This window comes from Pituophis catenifer, unplaced genomic scaffold (genome assembly GCF_029215685.1).
Source record: "Pituophis catenifer annectens isolate HBS135680 unplaced genomic scaffold, rPitCat1.0.hap2 SCAF_4, whole genome shotgun sequence".
NCBI lineage: Eukaryota > Metazoa > Chordata > Lepidosauria > Squamata > Colubridae > Pituophis > Pituophis catenifer.
Window position 1 is genome coordinate 26,768,144 of NW_027256884.1, and position 20,815 is coordinate 26,788,958.

Sequence of the window (20,815 nt, forward strand, 5' to 3'; positions counted from 1 at the left end):
GGCGGCCTGCTCCGTTCCCTTTCTGCGGAAAAGGGATACCCGTCCAAAGGAAGCGAAGCAGGGACGCCAGGGCGCAAGTGTTAAGCCCCCTCGCACCGCGAAGATGCGGGCTTTACACAGGCTTAAGGCTGGTCGGATCGCGCTCTAGGGAAGCGCCTCTGTCTTTGGCTTGGGCAACCCCGACGAGCCAAAGCGCTGAGCCACGGCGAGGAATCCATGCTTCGCCCCCCCCTCCCTCCTCGCTCCATTCCTGCCCTTAGAACCATCCCATCCCCCCTTTAACGATTTTGGCTTGAAAGGAGAGGTCAAGGGCCCAAAGCGCGTTTCCTCGGCGGGCCTTCGCTGCTCTGCTTTGCAAGCAAGGGCGCTTAAGAAGGCGGCGGCGGTATAAGTGACTTGTGCTCAGGCGTCCTTGAAACGGATGCTTGATTGATGCCCTTCTCCCAACGAGAAGGCTTTTAGCAGGACCTCTCCAGCCGCAGTTCTGTAGCCCACTTGGAAATAAAGGCTGCCTTGAATCCCATCCGGATGAACCCAAATAAATCTGCAAGGAAAGGAGTTTCTTTTAAGCAAACCCACCGGTGTTAAATAAGCGGCCTTTTTACAGGCGGTTCTTTGATCTCCAATTAAACGTGGTTGTTTTTCTTTTAGTTTTAGAAGTTCTACCGCCAATTGAGCTAGAGAAAAATGACACATCTCCCTCCCTCCTTCCCTCCCTCCCCGACACGCAGATGACCCACAGCTCCAAAGACTGATCTATATGGATTGGGGCGGGGGGGGGGGCGAGAAGGGAAGGGGGGTAATGAAGAAGAATGAAAATGAGAAAAACATCACTCAAAACTCAAGGAAGGTTATGAGGATACCTGAACGTTCGGGCTATTTTTTTAAAAAACTCGTGATTTGTGACGGCCTCTGTGGCTATTCGTGTAGCAATACAAAATCAGTTTAAATTACTGATATAAGGAGCCAGCGAAAGTTGGATAAAGGCATATGACGCTATTGATTAAATAAGCCACGATCTGCTTTTGACTTCCTTTCATAGAGGAAAACTCTACTGCTTGGAAACATCCAACCAACTACCTGCATACTGTTGCTACTGCTTCCTCGTTTATCAGTACAACATAGAGCCCTGCCCCTAAAGAATCCATAGAATTAACTGCTGGGAAATTAAGTACCTTAGCCACCACTATTTAATAATAATAATAATAATAATAATAATAATAATAATAATAATAATAATAATAATAATAATAATAATAATAATAATAATAATAGCAGCAAAACGGGACAGACCTTGGCCAAATCATGACAAACGGGAAAGACGCATCCCGGACTACAAGCGAAGTGGCGCAACCCGATCGTTTTCATCCACAGGTCTCCGCTCCTCTTGGAAGCCCTTTGCGCTGCCATTTCACCCCGATTCCAGAATTGCACGCCAGTTTTGTCTGGGATTAACTGCCAAGGCAGCTCTCTTGCGTTAATCTGGGCGATCGCGGCTTCCAGATTTAGACGGTGGCTTTAGAGTAGACGTTGGCTTTACCTTGGCACTCAGATGCGAATAAAAGTCCCCAAGTTTGGGATGGGATGGGGTGTGTGTGTGTTTGTGTGGTCTGTCAAGCCTTGCCTTGAAGGTCATTTGCGCTCTATTCTTTACAAGTTTCTATTATACCCGCTAAACCGGTGTTCCCTCCGGCATTATTCAGGCGATACCAGCCCTGAAGACGATCGTGGTCTCTTCCAGAGACATTCCTGGTAGGAACAAACGTTGGCCTGAGATCTCGGCCTCGGCGATCTCCCCACTCGCTTTCGACACCTAGGCCGAAATCCAGTCCCTGCCCGCCTTGGGAAAACGGATGGCGGAGCAGCCAAGGTCAGCTCAAGTTCAAGTTCAGGGTTGCCCCCAGATGAATGGGGCGACGAGGGAAGGGGCGGACGGGACTCCGATTCCTCCCTTCCCTTCTGGGGTTGGGGGGAGGCGGACGGAGGTCAAGCGGAGGGACCGGGGCTTTGGCATTTGGGAGCCGCGCCGGAGCAGGAGCTCTTCTTCCTTGGCTCCAGGCAGCTTCTCCATCGCCTCCAGGAGCCGAATAACCGAGCTTCCAACCGCGACCGGGCTTGGGGGAAAGGATCCCTCCTTCGGCATCCTGCGCTGGACCCTGACGGCTCCCTGGAGGGAAGCAGGGACGGTGACAGGGCGGATGCCGTCCCCGCCAAGGCTCTTCCAGCTGAAGCGTCCAGCCCGGAACAAGGACTCTCGCCCAGTCCGCCTTTTGGGGAGGTGGGGAGGGAGCGCTGGAATGCGGGCTGGAGGGAACTTTCGCCTCCCTTAACCCGGATCGGCTTTGGGAACCCCAGGCTTGGTTTAGTTAAACGATCGCGGCGCAACCACGGCCTGCAATTTCAGCTCGGCCGGCTCCGGCTCTCCCGGTTTCTCGCAGAGGCAGTTTTCACCAGCGGGCGCCGCTTCTCCTAGGGATCCGCGTCCTGCGCTACTCACGGTTTTAATAAAACTAAGAAAGGAGGAAGAGGAGGAGGACGGTGGGCCTCCTAATCTTAAGAGAGGAACGGGAGGTTTTAATAGTCGTTTGATTGCTTCAATGTTTTGTTTTGTTTTTTGCATTGCACACTCGAGAATGAATGAATGAATGAATGAATGAATGAATGAATGAATGAATGAATGAGAAGAAATGGATCCAGCGCCTGAGAGTAGAGCGGATGACTCAACGGGAGAATGAAATTAGGGTGGCAACCTGAACAGGAGGTGTGGGGAAGGGGAGGAGACCGTGGATTATCTCCGGCCTCCACTTTCCACTGCAGAAAGTTGGATTTATCTACAGGACCCAGATAACAATATCATGCCTTTTTTTTTTTTTTTTTAAAGCCGGCACGGGAGTAAAGTGGAAGTAAGTGGAGGTTTTATACTCAAGCAAATCGATCCGCCTAGGATTCCAACTCGGACTCTTCTCTTCCTTGCCACGGCTGAGATCGTTGTTTACGAGCAACCTGGAGTGGAGGACCGGAAAGAAAGAACGCCGCGTCTTTTGGGAGTTGTTGGGCCAGGATCACGAGTCGGCAGGGCTTAGGAAAAGGAAGGAACTGCTGTGGTTGCTTTCAGTATCCAGGCGGTTGACATTGGGAGGTTTTGGGGGAAAGGCCAGGCTTTCGAAGACTTCAAGCTGTCAAGCCCGATTCCACTCCAGATTCCTCGAAAGAGGCTTTTTTTAAAAAAAAGCTTTCCTGAGTGAGGATAGCAGGTTCAGATCGGAGGACAAAAATGTATTCAGCCTCACCAAAGCCTAGCTGCATCTAAGTGGAAGTGAATTTAGTGTGTTTTTTTTTAAAAAAGAGGGGGGGTCTTTAAATTTCCATTCACGTAGAGCAGGATTTTATATTTTATAGTGATAACGTGAAGAGGGTTATAGTTGCTCCAGCATATTAATTCATATATACTCCTTGGCCCTTATAGCTAAACACGTGCTCCTGCAGTAAATTGCATGCACTTAATATCCCCAGCTAGAATAAATATTGACTTTCAGTCAACAGATAATTTAAAATAAGAATAATAAAAGAAAAAGAAATTATTGTTGGAATTAGGTAAGAAGTCCTCGATTTTACTGAGATGTAGCAAGAATGTATGACTCTCCTTTAAAAATAAACCAACAGCCCAACTTGTTAGCTTCATTACACATTATCATGTAAACATATAAAAAGCAACAGAGAAAACCCACCACTTCAAGAAGTTAGGGGTATTCTTAGAGAGAATAAATGCATGGCTATAAACCAAGAGGCTAGTAGTTCAGATATCATTAGTTTGGGCCCAGAGAAGTGTAAAACTGAATCAAATGAAGTATTTCAGTTAAAAGATACAAGTCATTCTTCAAACGTCTCTGTTCATTTTAAACTCCTCTTTATTTCCAAAGGGTGAAAAATGAAACCCATGTTAAGTCTTCTGCTGAGCTGGCATTCAGACTGCATAGGTATCCCAGGGGCCTTTCTCCAAGTTCTGTGCAAGGCAATCCTATGTGTGTTGATTGAGTAGTCAGAATCTGTGTTCTAACTTACTCTCAAGTAAATGTACATATGCAAGTTCATCCTGCAATTCTGGGGAGGGGTTATACTATTTGAGCTTTTGAAATGTAAAATAAGCTTTACAATTAAAAAGGAAACTACCAGTATTTCTTTTGTATAATTTTGTATAATTTCTACAATTATGGTTGATTTTAATTGCTTTTAAAAATCAACTTAATAGTCTTACTCTAACCAAGTATGAACACGTTTAATTTATTGGGATAAGGATAAATATATATCTGGATTAAAAATATCATGGACTGCAGTTTCAACACATTTTATTATATTTCTGTATGCATTACTCTCAAAAAAAATCACAAGAAATGATGAAACCACATAAACCTCCAAATAAAAAAATTCTGAAACAGTTTATGCTCACAATTGTACATATTTATAGTTAAGAAACATTTTTTATAAATACTGTTTCCTCTGTAGCAAGTTAATACCATAATTTAATTACAAATGGATAAATATGGCAATAGGTATTTACACAAGGAAGGGTGTTATTACGAAAAAAAATCCCTAACAGCACTACGTTTATTTTCCCTGCCCCCACCCCCATAAATTTCCAAACAGGAACTAGCAAAAAGCACTAAAACATCACATGTAAACCCAGCTAACAGAAAATACATTCACAAGTGTTGGGAGAAGGGGGAAATTTATCTGGGTCGTTTTGAAAACAACATAGAGACTTTGGCACTTTTTAAAAAAATCTTTCAGATCTATATTTCAATGAAGTTTACAATCAAAGTTGCCTCTTTTAAAGGGAACACAATATTCAATACCACAATTACATGGGGGGGGGGGAAACCATTTGCTTTCATGTTTTTCCCTTCTCCCCTTTTAAAATTGGTGAATTCAAGAACGAGGAACGGAGAGAAGAGAAGAGAAGAGAAGAGAAGAGAAGAGGATGCTCGAGGCAGAAAGAGCTCTGAGTGAGAAATGATAAAGGAAAAGCAATCCATAGCTCACAAAGTGGACCAATTTCTATACAATAAGAAAAGGTTGATTACCACCTTGGATTCTTCTATGTACACTGGGAGAGATGGACGAGCTCTGATCTTTTGTTCGCAAGGCGCTTGGAGGACAAATCTCTGCATACGGAACATTTGCAAGTGTGGAGGCAGCGGCTGTCTCTAGGTGTGGAGAACCCTTTGCTGCTTTGAAGAATTCCTTCTCCTTCCTCTCCTCCTTATTCCTTTTTTTTTTTTAAAGAGCCCCTCTCCGCATTTTTCTCTCTCTCTCTCAATCTTTCTCTTTCTCTCTGCTTCGGAATGTTTCGAATTCAAGCAAAAGGAGAAAAAAGAGAGTGAATGAGAGACAAAACAGAGAGTTGCAAAACGGACTCCGACTGCTTGGCCCCCAGGGATCCAAGAAGAGTGGCAGCAGCACTGGGCGTCCTCAGACGTACCACTCGTTGAAATTGGAGGTGAGGCTACTGTGGCTCCCTCCGCCGCCACCGCCGCCGCCGCCGCCGCCGCCCGAGCCACCCGTGCCGCTGCTGCTACCGCTCCGATGAACTGCAGACGCCGCCACCGCTGCGGCGGCGGCGGCCGCAGCAGCTGCCGGAGACAAGTTGGAGGCGGCCGTACTTTGGGTCTCTGTGCTGGGGGACACCAAACCGGGAGGGGTGGAGGATTCGTAGCCAGAGCTGGCAGCAGGCGAGGAGTCGGAGCCTTGTGGGGAAGATTCATGAACCTATAAGGCAAAGCAACACAATTACTATTATTAGATGTTTAGATTGGATTTGGCCTTTTTAATCCACCTATCGTGTCTTTCCCAAAGATGTTTGATGTAAGTTATCGCGGTTGGATGTAAACTGAACCAAAAGCTGCCTTTTACAATTGATGATTTTGTCGATGCCGTGTTCAAGTGGGGCTTGATTTTATTATATTAATAATTAATACGATTTTTCTCCGTTATAAATAAGAACGTTAAAACGGGAAGAAGTCTTTCCAGAGCTAAGGCTGTGAGTCCCCACCGAAGTCCTCCTTAAAAAGGGGTGATTAATTTCCGTCCTCCCAGACAGCACAGAGAACCCCAATCCTGTCCTGTGCAAGCTAAAGTTATATAAATCGTGACGCAGAAAAGCAGGCGTTTCTGATTCAACTCGAGGGCTCCCTCTGCCCCAGGCGAAAGCCCTCATTTCAAGGGGGGTCTCTGGCTTCCCATGAGCCCAGGCCGCCTCCTTGGCCATCCCTCGGCTGCTCCTCTCTCTTGCACTTGCTCTCCCTCTCGGGCCCCTCTTAATCCCCTTCCCAGGCCGGCGCCCACGGGTTACCTTCATGTGTTTCCGCAGAGAGCTGGGGTGGGTGTAAGATTTGTCACACATTTTGCACAAGTAGGGTTTGTCCGAAGTGTGGACGTGCATGTGCTTCTTCCGGTCGCTGCTGTTGGCAAAGCGCCTGTCACAGCCTTCGAACTCGCACTGGAAGGGCTTTTCCCCTGCAAGAAAGAAGGACAGAGGCCGGGGTAAATCGCTGCAAAAAAGATCAGCCCACCGAAGCCGGATGCATTATTGAAGGGATCCCCTTTCAGGCCAGAAAAATCTGTGATGAGTGAGTGACTGCAGAGAAAGCAGAATAGGCCAGGCCTATAGGAAGACGTTATTCAGTGATCAAATGGCCACTTTATTTCTAAGCACCTTAATTTGAAAATCCCGGATACTTTCTCGCGCTAAAAAGGGTAAAAGGCGGCAGTGTAGTATGGCGGGATTTAGGTAAAACATGACAATCAGGAAATTTGAGAAAGTTCCGGGAGCTGTAAACTTTGTCTTCGAGGCAGACATAAACAGACAGAGAGAGATCACACGTGCGAAAGACAACCTGTGGCCATTGTTTCAAATCCTAAATTCCCCGGGGAAAGCAAGAGAACGCGGCCTTGTTTCTATTTCGGGATACAGCTTAGAAGCAAAATTAGCTTCTCAGGTCAATCCAGATTTAATAAAACTAACCAGCACGGCGACCCAAGATCTGAAAAAGTGCTGTATTTTTTAAAAAATATTTTTTGGGGGGGGCTAATGGAAGGGACATTGGAAATTAATCCTGGTAGATCTGCCTGGGATGTTGGATGGCAATGGGGAGGGGGGGAAGTATGTGGGAAAGGACTATGGAAGGAAATGCCTCCAAAATCTTTTCTTGGAATATTCTTCGACCTTTTTCACCCTGTTACCAGATTTCCGAGTAATTTGTAGGTGTGAGAATTCAAATACCACAACCTCCGCTCCCCTCCCACTAAATCGGAGGTGGGAGAGATGAGCAATTTCACAAGAAATTCCATTAGTACGTAAATTGTTCCTTAAAGGCAAACCGCTCAGTGCCAAATCACGGCCATCTCCCTGCAAATCAACGTCTCGGGTTTGTTAAACCTCGTTAAAACCTGTCTGGCACCTCGGTTAGTCCTTAACACGTCAACAACACAACCAGAAAGGCCCAGAGAGGTCTCTTCGTTAATACTGATGTCCGGAAATCGCTCAAATATTTGACTTTTTTTCAGGGACGGGAAAAGAAAAGAAAAGAGGAAGGAAAAAAAAAAGGAAAAAAAAGTCTGGGCTCAAATGTGACCGCGAGAAAAACCCTTGGAAACTGACGCCCTTTTGAATTTCATCGCTTGGATTTAGCTGCAAAATCGCGGGTCGTTTTGGCCCTATAAATCAGAGGATTCTAAGCCTGAAGGTTACATTTTCCGGCGGTTGTTTGCATAATATAAACAAGATAATTCAAAAACGCTTCAGCGGCTGCGACTGAGACTTTCAAAATGAGAAAGTGTTATTTCTTATCCCCTTAAAATGAAATGAAAAGTAACAGCATCGCTCTGCGGAAGGGGGAACGTCTTGCTCAAATACAGAACTCGTTTGGGAAGAAAAGCAAATCTACTTTCAGTTTTTACAGCGCCGTATCTTATTCATTCTCTTGGATAATGCAGTTAATGCGCGTATTTCGGTAACTTTCCATACCTCTACATATTTATCCAGCAATAAATCGGATGGATTTCTAAGTCAGTGTCCTCGGAATTGTAATATTTATTGTACAAGTAATCCTCGAAATCTCCGAGTTTCCCTTTGTTGTTACGCTCAGAAAGGACGGAGGGGTAGAGCTCGCTTTTGCCGCCTTACTCCCCACCCGCATTTCCAACTCTAGCGTGGCCGGTGCTTCGGTCTTCCAAGGAAAATCCCTGGTTCCTAACTAGATTTATTTAAACTCACGTTTGGTTTTACTCCGAAAGAGAAGCGCAAAACTCAATAGCGAGACTCGCGTGGACCTTTAAAAATATTCCTTTAAAAAAATATGCCAAAAATTAAAGCTCCGTAAACACAGAGATAAAATAAACTAAAGGGTTTACCAGCCGTGGTCCGTGTAGACTGAGGAGCGAGGCGAAGGAAGGAAAAAAGAAAACAAACCTTTCTATTTGAGTTTGAGCGGATTTTTTTTAACCGATCTGCCCACCCCGCGGCCACCATCCATCCGCCCCCCCCTCCCCGCTTTCTTCCTCGTCCGTTCCGACTGACCTGTGTGCGTCCTTTTATGGATCTTGAGGTTCTCGGAGCGGGCGAAGACCTTGCCGCATCCCGGGAAGGGGCAGGGGAAAGGCTTCTCGCCCGTGTGCACGCGGATGTGGTTGACCAGCTTGTACTTGGCCTTGAAGGGCTTCCCTTCGCGCGGACACTCCTCCCAGAAGCAGATGTGGTTGCTCTGCTCGGGGCCCCCGACGTGCTCGACGGAGACGTGGGTGACCAGCTCGTGCATGGTGCTGAAAGTTTTATTGCAACTCTTTTTGGGGCTGCTGAGCTGCTCCGGGTCGATCCACTTGCAGATCAGCTCCTGCTTGATGCATTGCTGGCGCATGTAGCGGAAGAAGGCCCCGGGGTGGTGGTGGTGATGGTGGTGGTGGTGGTGGGCGTGCGGGTGGGCGTGCGGGTGGTGAGCGTGGTGTGCCGCCATGTTCATGCCCATGTTCATATTCATGGGGCCGTATTGGCCGTGCAGCTGGGCCGCCGAGTAAGGATCAGTTCGGGGGCTGGCCACCTGCCGGTACTGATCCGACCGGCCGAAGACTTCTCCGGGTAAGCCCAAGCGCATCTGCCCGTTGAGTACGTTGGGGGAACCGGGAGCGCCATGCTGATCTCCGATGCCCGGGAAGAGCAGGTGGCTCTGCGCCTCCGCGTGCGGGTGGTGGAGGCTGCCGGTGGCCGCCGCTGCCGCCGCCCCAAAGAGCCCGTGCTGTCCGCCGCCGCCTGCCGCCGGCTCCCCGAAGCCTCGGCTCCGAAACAAGAAGTCCCGCGGGGAGTTGAAAGGCGGCCCGGAGTAGGAGCCGACATGGGCGGCGTGCGGGTAAGCCGGTGCCTGCGAGCTGAAAGCCGAGCCTTGTCCCGGGGAGAGCTCGTGAGCCGCCGCCGCCGCCGCCGCCGCGTTGAGCTTGAAGGCCCCCAGGTGAGCCGCCGCCGCCGCCGCCGCCGAGTCCACGAAGCTGTTCTGCAGGCTCAGTTCGCGCTCTTGCATCTCCGCCGCCGACGGGGGCGGGTGCCGGGCGAACGTGCCCACTCCCAGCGCGGGGAACTGCGGCCCCCGCATCCAGCAGCATGCCGCTCGAACCCCCCTCCAAGGTCCGGGGCTCTGGGCTGCCGCCGCCGGAGCGAAAGAAAGAACGAACGGGGAGCTGCCGAGGCGAGTCCAGGCGCAGGCGGCCACCCGAAGGGTATTAAACGGCTGAGGCGGGGGCGGGCCGTCCGTCCGTCCGGCAGGCAGGCAGGCAGGCAGGCAAGCAGGCGGGAAGGGCAGCCCTGAAGGGACGAAGGCAAAGAAGGGTCCGGGGAGAGGAAGGGGGCGAGAGAGAAAGGCAGAGAGAGAGAGAGAGAGAGAGAGAGAGAGCGGTGGGGGGGGGGAAGGGAGGGGGGGGGGTCTCGCTTTTCCCTGGGAAAATAAAAACACAAGGAACAAACCCCCGGCGAAGAGATGTCAGCGCCACAGTCACACCAACAGCCTCTCGCACACACAGGCGAGCCGCTATATAGTGAGAGCCGCGCGCGCTCGTTCGCGCGCACGCACGTACACACAAGGGAGGAAAAGAAGTGCGCGCGCACGCGCGGGCGGGCAGGCGGGCGAGCGAGAGTGGCGGCTTTCCCCTCACACGCCACACACGCTTCCCCGAAAACAAACACGCCGTCCGCCTCAGCCGCGCTTCTCCTCCTCCTCCTCCTCCTCCCTCCCTCCCGCTCTCCCCCCCCCCCCACACACTCCCGCTCCCGGCCCTGCTTGGGGATCACTGCCCTCCTTCTCTTTCGCCGCTGCCCGCCATTCGCTTTCCCTGACCGGCTCCCAAACTTGCCAAAGGCGCCGCCGCGGCTTCCTCAGCGAGGAAGGAAACCGGCCGCCTTTTTTCTCGCCACAACCACCCAACCGCTCGCTTTAAGTTGGGGAGGGAGGGAGGGAGGGAGGGGGGCGGGGGGAAGGAGGGAGGGAGGGAGGGCGGTGAGGGGGATTGAAAGAAAAGAAAAAAAAAGGTGGGGGGGGGGAGAAAGCAAAGGAGGAAAGAAGGCAGTCCGGAACAATAAGGCAGGCGGTGGGAAGTGCCCCAATGTGCGTCCCTCAGGCCGGGCGCGGGTCCCACTCAGGCATGGCTAGCGCCCTCCATGAACAGGCTCCAGCCGCGAGGGGGAGCGGGCAGAGCCGGTCCTTTCTCCTCCTCCTCCTCCTCCTCCTCCTCCTTCTCTCCCTTCTCTCTTTGGCGCGCGCGGAGGGGGGGGGCGTCCTCCCTGGTCTTCCCTTCGCCTCTCCTCCTCGTTTCCTTGTTGAGGTGGGCGCCGCTGCGGTGGCTGGTTTTTATCCCCCGCTCTCCACCCGCGTCTCCTCCCAGCCTCTCCCGCTAGCTGTTAGGCTGGACTGGCAGCTCCTCTCCCACCGCCCCCTTTAACAGCAGCCAGGCCATTCTCCAGGCGCCCTCTCATTGGTCGCTCCGGCCCATCAATCCGAGACTTCCCCCCCTAGATGGGCTAATCGCCACTCGCGAGTCCCGGGCTCCGATCCGCCTCCTCTCTCTCCTTCGCCCCGGGTAGCGGGCAGCGCTCTCCGAGTCCCGGTGGGCACCTCCTTCCCCCGAGCCAAGGCGAGAAAGAGGCAACCTTTGGATCAGAGGGCAGAGAGGACAAGCTGGCCGGGAGGGGGAGGAGGGGATCGGAGACCGCTGACCGCAGCGAGCGCCGGGCAGAGCTTGGGGCGCGGAGAAGGGAGCAAAAGCAGAACCTTCCCGGGGACTTCAGTCTCCCCGCAGAAGAGAGGGACCCCGTCACCCTGAACTTTCAAGGGGTGGGGCAGGAGGCTGGGGAAGCGGCTGACTCCGAAGGAAGAGCCGCTAGTAGGAAATGGCTCGGCGGGAAGAGGCAGGCAGCGGTAGCCCCTTCGGAAGATGCCCTAAGGCTTGGGCGAAACCGACGGGGGTTCCTAAACCTCTTCCCCGCCCCTCCCTTCCCAGGAGAGAGGCTGCGCGGAAGACACGGGTGCAAATAGAGATGTCTGCGCCTTGTGTCAAGGAAGAGAGAGGGACGGTTGGGGGTGGCCAGGAGGGGGGCAAGGCAGCTGGCCGCACGTCGGGGAGGGCAACGCGGAGAGGCAGGCAGGCAGGCAGGCAGGCCCTGCAACCTGGCCTTGAGAGATCCGGGCGCGCGTGAAGGAGCGAGATGGGACGAGCGGGGTCAGAATCGGCTGTCGGTTCTTGGGGGTTGAAATCGACCAAAAACATCCTGTGAAAATTCCCAACCTTCGCTTTTACTAGGCACGTAACTGGATACGCGTTATTTTGCGTAAATGGACCCCAGAAAACAACAATCCTAAAATAACAGTAACAAGAAGTAATGGCGCCATCTTCTTTCTTCCATTTAGCAAAACTAATAACCCGCTTGTGAGGCTCTAGAAAATCCCGAAAGCAGTTCTTCCTTTTAAATTGTATTTGTTTTATGAAGCTACAATTCTACAATTGCAGAATTCTACAACTCTTCTGTTCAAAAAATAATTACTATTATTATTATTATTATTATTATTATTATTAATAATAATTTATTTATTTCTTAGCATGGGCCTGTTTTTAAACAGATTTTGGAAGGAAGATTAGTTAGGCGGTAAATGCTTAAAATATATTGTGTGGACTTGTAGACAGGACGTCATACAAGATTTAACACTTTTGGACAAATCCTTTTGTTTTACTTATGCTTTATTTCGCCCCCCTTCCCCGCGTACACACAAACACAAACACACGCAGAAAATAATTACGAAATAAAGAAGTCTTTTACCCCCAGCTACCCAGAAGTAAACCCGGACAGAGGTTGCTTCTTCGCCCTGAGCCGAGGCTTTGACAGCCGAAAAGAGCTTTGAAGACGAAGCGCTGCTTCTCGCTGCTTCCCCGCCTCGGGAGGGCGAAGCGGGCTCGCCGACCATTTCACTGGCTTTTACCGCGTCCCCGGGCCAGACTAGCTGCCCAGCGCCTCCGCTTCTCTGACCGGCTGGCGGGAGGAGGCGGAGGAAGAGGAGGAGGAGGAGGGCGGAGAGGGCAACCCCGAGAGACGCGCCCTCTCGTTTATTGATCTGGCCAGCCTGTATTGCGGAGCCTCGCCTTTCGTCCCTTTTTGGAATCGGGAGCTCGGGCGGCGGGCAGAAAAGCTGGGCCAGAGGTGGTGGCGGCGGCGGCAGCGGAGAAGCCGGTCTCGGCCTCTTCCAAGCTCCCGATATTCGGCGAACTTGACCGCGGCGCAATTGTACAGGCGGTGTACGCGGCCTGAACCCGTCTGCTCGAGGATCCGTTCCACCCGGTGTTAGGGAAGGTAATGGGAAAACGGCGTCTTGCTTCCCTCTGTTTTGTTCAAAGAAGGGAAGGGAGTGCGCCCACAATGGTTGTAAAGGTGGCCTTCCTTCCTTCCTTCCTTCCTTCCTTCCTTCCTCATAGCGGCCTCCTCCCTCTTGATTGTCCAGGACGGTTGGGTGTCTGGATAAAATAGTTCCTTCCAGCAGGAAACTCCGTAGGCTCAAACTCTGCGCTTTTCTTCCAAACTTCGTTTCTCCTTTCTTTGCAGAAAGTTCAAAGCTTGACCGCCAACCTTCTTTCTGCTTCTCCCCCTCCCGCTTTATTTGTCTCCAAACCGCAGAACCTTCTCGTTCTCCCCCCCCCACCCCCGCCACCATGTCACGGCGGTGACCAGGAAAGGGGGGTGGGTGGGAGAGAGAGAAGCTCCTAGAAACAAGCCTGCCGTCTCTTTCATGGGCCATTGGCCGAAGTGCAGCCTTCACAGCGCCGCCTTTACCAGGAGAGAAAGCAGCCGGCAGGCAAAGTTCCTTGGGAAAGTGAGGTCCGAGGCATTTCTTGAAGGTCTGGTGTGCACGGTCTGGGAGGCTTCTCAGGAGCAACTCTTGGGAAAACATGTCCCTGACTTGTAAGTTTATTTCTTTTCCCGTTTCTGCCTTTTCCTTTTCCAGACTGAGAAGGTGGCAGCATTGGCTATATTTTGTGGTCTTACTATTTCCCATAACCGACCTCTTTGAGATTCGTTGCTCCTTGAAATTGACGTCTGGAGTCACAGGAAGGGAACCCATGAGATCCTTTTGCCTCTCGGCGGGTCTCTGCAGAACCTCCCGCTTCCTTTGATGCCGGAAAAGATTTCCTTGGGCCAGAGGATAGCCTCCTGCCTGTAGATAACCGTACAGAAAAAGTATATACAAAGTGTGGAGAATCCAACTTTTGCTTTGCTGTAAACCTTTTCTCAAGGAGAGCTCCAATTTTTTATTCTTCCCAAACCTGCTTCTTAGTATGCTTCTCTTAGGCCTCCCGGTTTTCCCTGAATTTACTTAAGGCTAGACAAATGTAAACCTGCAGCCTGAATTAGAAATTCTAAGGAAGTGTGTGGAATGTAAATCTCTTAAATCTTTTTCAACCTAGCCAAAGATAAAGTATCTTAAAACAGAATGCTGCTTGCTTGAGAATTAATTCCATGTTATTTAGGGGCTCCTCCCCACCCCCATTGAATGTGCCTCAGATTAACATGGCCTGTCTATTGTTATTAGGCTGGTTTCTTTTCCATTGAAACCCAAACTTTTTTAAAAAAAATTCATTCTTAAGATCCAAATCTGTCAGATAATGCGTTGAGCGTCCATGCTGGATTTCTTTATTCTTCAGGTTGATTAGAGTTGTTTCTAAATAAAAGTGTTTAGAGTTTGCATGATTTGTGCGGTGTATTTGTTTTAAATAGTGGTGGGAGCAGAATTTTGAGAAAGGGAAAAGAGAGGATGAGTAAGATTTCCTGATAACATTCCATTTTTACATTATAAATTCAGCCTGTAAAGTCAACCCAAATTACTATGAATTGGTGGAGGAGGGTCTGCCCCCCCCCCACCTATTTCTTCAGATCTGCTTGCCTGGGATTGTTGTCTGTATCACAGGCGTTTACAAATTCAGCAGGCTCATCAACAGGAGGTTCCCAAACTCAAGATCAACCATTTCTAGGCCCTTCAACCTCTGACCTTTGAAGACCAGAAGAAAGAAGGATCTGTAGAGGGCAGCGTCCTTTTGTAATCTACACTTTGGAGTGGCCACCATTGGAACCAATGTGATCCTCTCCCTTCTTTTTGTTGTTGTCAGGATTCTGACAGAAAGCCGAGGGAGAATATCTTACATATCATGACACTCTCAGCCAAAGATATATATATATATAACTTTTGAAAGACTGGGCTAAAAACAACATGCGGGCACAATAGCAATAGAGGTCAAAGAAGAAGCCATCTTCACCTTCCCCCTTCAATCCTATTAACATTTATCCTTCGCCCTTGGCTAGAGACTGTGGCCCTTTGGAGCACAAGGCTTTTGGGGAAGAGAAGAGTGGGGTTCCAGATGCCAAGGTACTGGGCTGCTTAAAATCCACCTAAGCTCTGTGTGTCTGTGTGTCAAAATGTCAATAGAGGAAAATGCACAACTTTGATGAAATTCATCACTTTTGAGTGGAAGTACAATTAACCCAATGACTACATCTTTTTTGTTTGTTTACAAAAATCAGATCCTTTTAAAGAAGCATGTATAATGAAAGAGACTCAGAGGTTTTCCTTGGCATGTCTTGCCCTGCTTTTTGCGGCCTCTCTCCAGCTGTGGGGCTGGCCAGCTGGCCTTGTTCTGGGAATGCAGAACAAGTGGCAGCTTGAGGATGCCTTTCCCTCACTTGCTACAGCTGGGGTCAGATCCTCCCTGCTGCCATTCATAAGGAAGGGGAGCATCCGGGAACCATATTGCTTATACTTGGGGAAGACGTCAAAATCTCGCTGCTTGATTTATCTCAAAAAAGCTTCTTCCAATCGGTTGTTGAAAAATAAGGGAGGGCGGAGATGCACCTCTATCATCACCAGCCATTTAATTTTGATACCATTTGCTCTTCTAAAAGTAAAGTGCAGGCACACAAAATGAGACAATAATAGAGACAGAGTAAATCTGGGATACAGAGAGGCAGCCGTTACAAATGTTGTCTTTCCTGTATCCCTTTGATTGTGACAGTTTAATTTCAGATTTGCTAAATGGATCTCTAATTGCCTAAAATTGGTTTGGATTGAGGTGATAGATAAATGATATAAATATATCCATATATATTCTCTATATAGAGAGAACCAGATAGTATTTATTCTGTAATCCCATACATTTAACAACCCAATTATGTTTTCACTATTAAAAAGAGTTATAATATTCCTTTTAATTGGGGGAAAATATATTGGCTGCTAATCTGAGAGGATGCAGCATGAATTTAACTTTTTGGCTGCAATCTCACTGAACTATAGTTAAGTCTCACAGAATTCTTTAGATTTATTTTTGAGCAGCCACACACACCTATTTTAAAATATTATAGAGAGCTTCAAGGTATTTTTTTTTTTGTATCAGCTGGTTCAGAATTAAATACAATTATATTAGCTTCATTGTAAAGCAATGGCAGCCATCATGTTTATCAACCATATTTAGGAAAAATTTTCAAGACCAGACCCTCATTTTTGAAAATACAGAAATCTCAATTTCACTTAATGTATTCAAAGCTGAAGAGGGTTTCTCTATGTCTTTTTTTTTAACCTTTTCTGCAGCCCAATAAGCATCCTCAAATTTCTGATAGGCATCAAGGAAGCAGATTAGAGCTAAGAGCAGGGAGGGCATAACAGAATTGGTATTTTCACTTCATAATATGTTAAAAATAGTTGCTGGTGATATCTCTAAATATATACCATATCATCACATGGATATTGTTTGTATGTGCTAGGCCATGTATCCCTCTCCCTAAGGGGTTGAGAAAACAAAAGTAGAACATGTACAACACATTTTGATGGAGTTTATTTGGAAGTATTTTTTAATAATATATGTACTGGACTTTACTTGTAAACAAATGGGTATGTAACTAAAGCTTCACAACTGATTCTTAAACACCTACTCAAGCGAAAACCTTTTTGATTTTCCTCCCACATAAATAAACGTATCATACCCCTTCCAAAATCCCAAATCTACTTCAAAAATTCCGTAGTAGGTAAACCTATCGAAGTAAGGAGGGGGATTTTTGCTCACAGTCATCCCGCATTTGTTCTTTCTGGGTGCGGTCCAATAGATGCAATATAGTGCCACGGAACAGGAAACCCCGTTTTAACTCGAGGTGCTGCTTACTTTGAACAGGATGTGCATAGGATTGTAATGCTAAGTGCGGTTTCTTGGGGTCGCTGCGTGCATTCCAGCTCGGCTTTGCTCTGATAAATCCCTGCAGCTCTCTGCCACTGGCATCTAACCTGCAAGATCGTGACAGATAACAACCACCACAGCCACAACCACTGTACAAATTAGAATCGGTAAGTATGCCTGTGTGTGTTTGGAATGGAGGTGGAGACACGTTCCTTTGTATGAGAGGAAGAAAAGGAAAAGGGGGTTGCTTCAGCTTAATTGATCCAGAACTGAGACAAAGCATAGGAAACAGCAGTTTTTAGCCGGGGAAATCTATTTGCTTGGCATACTGATTATTACTTGGATACATCAGCCATTGATTTGAAACAGCTTTTGGATCTCGCTGAGGGACCCACCTGAATACCCCACATTTGTTCTACCCTGAAGAGTAAAAAAAGCCCAAGGGCCTTATAGTAATGCATTTAACCCGTTCTTAACTCAGTGACAGAAGATCAAGTGAAACGTAACCCTTTTAGAACGTAAAATCAAAGGGCTAGAAGTCTTCTAGTTCAATCCTGCTCAAGGCAAGATCCTGGTCAAATGGTTGTCCAGTCTATTTTTGAAAACCTCCAGTGATGAAGGACCCACAACTCTGGGAGGCAAGTGTTCCATTGATTAATGGTTCTCCTTCCTTTTTCCTCCAAATACACTACAGAAATTTGCTGAATTAACACTGCAGGGCTCTATTTACGATAGATAAGCCTTACATTTTCAGTAGCAGAAAATATTTTGAATGGAAGCTGGGCCAAAAAGGGGTCAGAATCAAGAACCAAACAACCCATGAAGCTCAAAATCCACACGAGGGATTTATAACGTCTTCTATAGCAATGGAAAGCTTGTCTTCATTAGTGGTAGATAGATCGCCATAGCAACGGCTGGGCGTTGCAGTAAAATCACTAGTATAGAAATGGGCTGGGACAGCTACTTAATTTACTGGTTTCATTGGGACAAAGTGTGTATGCCACAGGAGAGGTGCAGGATTCTATTTCCTGTGGAAGAAGGGATGGGGGTGAAGACATTAAATTTACTAACAGGTCCTTGTGGAAGAAAGAGAAAACCAGTCTCTTCCAAACTCCTTTATTTGAGAGGAATGATATGAATTTCTTGAAAATTATTCTGGAGTCAGGATCTAAAAAAACCCGTTGCTGAATTAGTTGTTCTTTCCACACAATAAGTTGTCCTCTTCATAGGTCTCTCTTCTGCTCGCCTAGCCGATTCCCATGTGTAGATTTTGACAACGTACTTAACCCGATTATTGAATTATTTTTTGTGCTCTGCATACATAGCACATTGAACATAAAGCGACCAGTGGGGTGTGTTCACAGAACATGTCAAGGTATGGAAGGGAGGGAGGGAAAGAAGGAGGGAAGGACTTTAATCAAAATGAAAACTAACCCAACTTCAACTGACTTCACCCAGTGTGTTGACTAACACAGCTATAGAGTGAGTGAGTGTGTACGCACGCGCGCCTGAAGAATGTGGTGCCTGTTCGGCTGGCAGGGCTTTTTAAAGGATCTTGAGAAAAGCTGTTAATTGCTCTCTCGTTTTAATTATTCCCCAGAAGGCATTTTTCTCTATTCTGGAATATCGTCCCCACCTCCCGAATATCAATAACATGTGTGCACTAAAGACAACTACTTGCAAATGGGTTTCGAGATCATTATCATATATTTGCATAATGCCACCGTCAAACAAATGCCTTAAACAGCAAGCAAACAAAAACACGAACTCTAGAGAGCTGATTTACGAAACGTGCCGTGGACTGAAATAGAAAGGAGGGAAAGGGAGGTAAACAAAACAAATAAACAAACTAGAAGGGAGAAAGCAGAGAGACTCATTACAGTAATTGGTTTGGGGAATATACTATATTTGGCGAAATAAATGGAAGAACAGGTGTTTCAGAATTACAGTAAATACCCCTTATATACCGAAACCATGAATTAATTTCTACCTATTTCCTCTGGTAGGTTTTGAATGGCCCACAGTAGTAAAACATGAATGTTTCCCCCTGTACAATTTCGAAGAGGGAATCCTGGCCAGACAGGCCCGGTTTTGCATAGCAGTTGCTTCATAATAACGTCGCGGTTCGTTCCCTGCTTTACCGTATTCAGAAGCGAGCTATTGCTTCCCACTGCAGGATTGCGGAATAACGTCTATCTAGTTACCTACTATCTTGCGCAGACGGGACGCTTCCCTGGGTCCACTAACGATCAGCGACCATGGCGGCGATGGAGATAATAACAGGGATGATTATGATGATTATGACGATGATGATAATGGTTGGGAGGGAACAAGTGCACTCATTTACTGCTTCGCCCGAGATAACAAAAATGATAGTCTGGCTCACAGGGTGGGCTTCTTAGCCCTTAGGATGCCTGGCCTAGGGTGGAACGTACAAGATGCGAGTCTCACATCCTCAAGGCGTACAAAACGCGTGTTGACTGAGTCAGGCCTCTTCAAAAACAGCGCGTGTATGCCCTGTCTGTCGTTCCACAGCAGTTTTTCCATCCGATCAGTCTGACCAAGAAGTTTTCGCTACCGTCCGTAATATTGTCCCAAACCGGACGACCACTCCCACCTGCAAGGTTACAAACCTCACTCGTCCTTCCAGCCTTGAAGCATCGACTGTTTGGAGACACACACACACACACACACCAAAAGAATGGATCGGGGAGAGCAATTTGGATTAAGACGCTCGAAATCGAGAGCAGTTCCGTATCATGATGTTGTTGTGCTGGACAAGACGGCGAACAGGGATATCGGTTCGAGGCACCTGCGCGCAGCTGCAGTCCTGTAACTCAGGTCTGCCGTTGTGATGAACCTGGGCACTTGCGTGAAAGAGTTTGATTTTGAGAATTCAAGTAAGGTCTTTTCCTCCTCAAGCACCCATCCTAACAGGCACAACGGTGAAAGAATCACCGAAAAGGGTGATCTATTCTCGACGCTTGGAATCCTAAACACGCTTGATAGGGAATAGAGTCCCTTGGATCCGGTGGGTTTTATCTGGAAAGAAACAGGGATGATATTGCTCGGGAAGATATTTAATGAGAAGCACACGCGTTACTCGCTGGGTGGCCAGATCCTAACAGATGCTTGTAATGACTGACCCGGGCGGCCCTTCCTTATCTCGCGACCTGAGGGCAAGTGAGAAAGTGGGGGCGGTTCCTGGTAGAAGGGGGGCTTCTCCCTCCCACCCTCTGTAGGCTAAAAACTCAAGGAAAGTCTATTATTTTTATTGCAAGGAGAATTGAACTTGGCATGGGACGCTTTCCGCATCGTTTCCGGCTGTGGCAAATTAGACGCAGGTCCTTGGCCAAAAAAAGCCAGCCTAGTGTAGCGCATCGAACCAAGGCCAGAGCCCCCGCCGAGCCTTTTCGCGCGCTACTTAAGTTAGACTAGTAACTTTTCTTAAAGGAAATGTTACTGCCCGTTTGTGAGGCTCGTTCCCGCAGCAGCTCGTCATCCCCACGCCGACTGTAAAAGGCCGCTTCCCTTCCGTTTTCCGAATCGCATCCCTCATCTCAGGTTTTTAGAGCAAGTACTTTCCGTTCCCAAATGTAGAGACTTGCTTTGGCCATTCCCACAGGCCCCCACCGGGAGCCGAATGGCATTCATTTCATTACAACATACGGATTTACAAAAATTAATCTATTTGCATCAATGTAAGAAAAACGAAGGGGAGGGGGAGGAGTTAGAGTTTTGGGTGCCCGCCATTCCCTCCGCTGTTTCTTTCTGACCAGAACTAAGTCAATGGGGTTTTTTTTTCTTTTCACCTGCTTCTGAAAACGCTTCGAGCGCCAAATATACTTCTTGAAAGGGCCTGGCAAACTTTATGCGGTGAAAAGAGCACTCTGAGATCTCAGATTTCCCTCCCCCCCCCAAAAGGAAACGGTTCGGAGAAACAGAATCGAAAGTTGAAAGGGGAAGAGACCCGAAAGGCGCGAGATAAATTTGGACGTAGTAATGATTTAACATTTGCAGAATTAATTCAGCGGGCCGGGGGGAGGAGGAGGAGGAGATGATGTGGGGAAGAACTAAA

The 20,815-nt window shown here is 48.3% G+C and overlaps 1 protein-coding gene across 1 annotated transcript; it reads right to left on the reverse strand.

Moving 5' to 3' along the window:
* Nucleotides 1-5,081: 5,081 nt before the first annotated feature.
* Nucleotides 5,082-9,648, reverse strand: ZIC2 (Zic family member 2). Its single transcript, XM_070943186.1, is given in 4 exon segments — nt 5,082-5,766; nt 6,350-6,513; nt 8,576-9,632; nt 9,634-9,648. Coding segments are annotated over 4 exon segments (1,533 nt in total). The 3' UTR covers nt 5,082-5,469.
* Nucleotides 9,649-20,815: the final 11,167 nt, after the last annotated feature.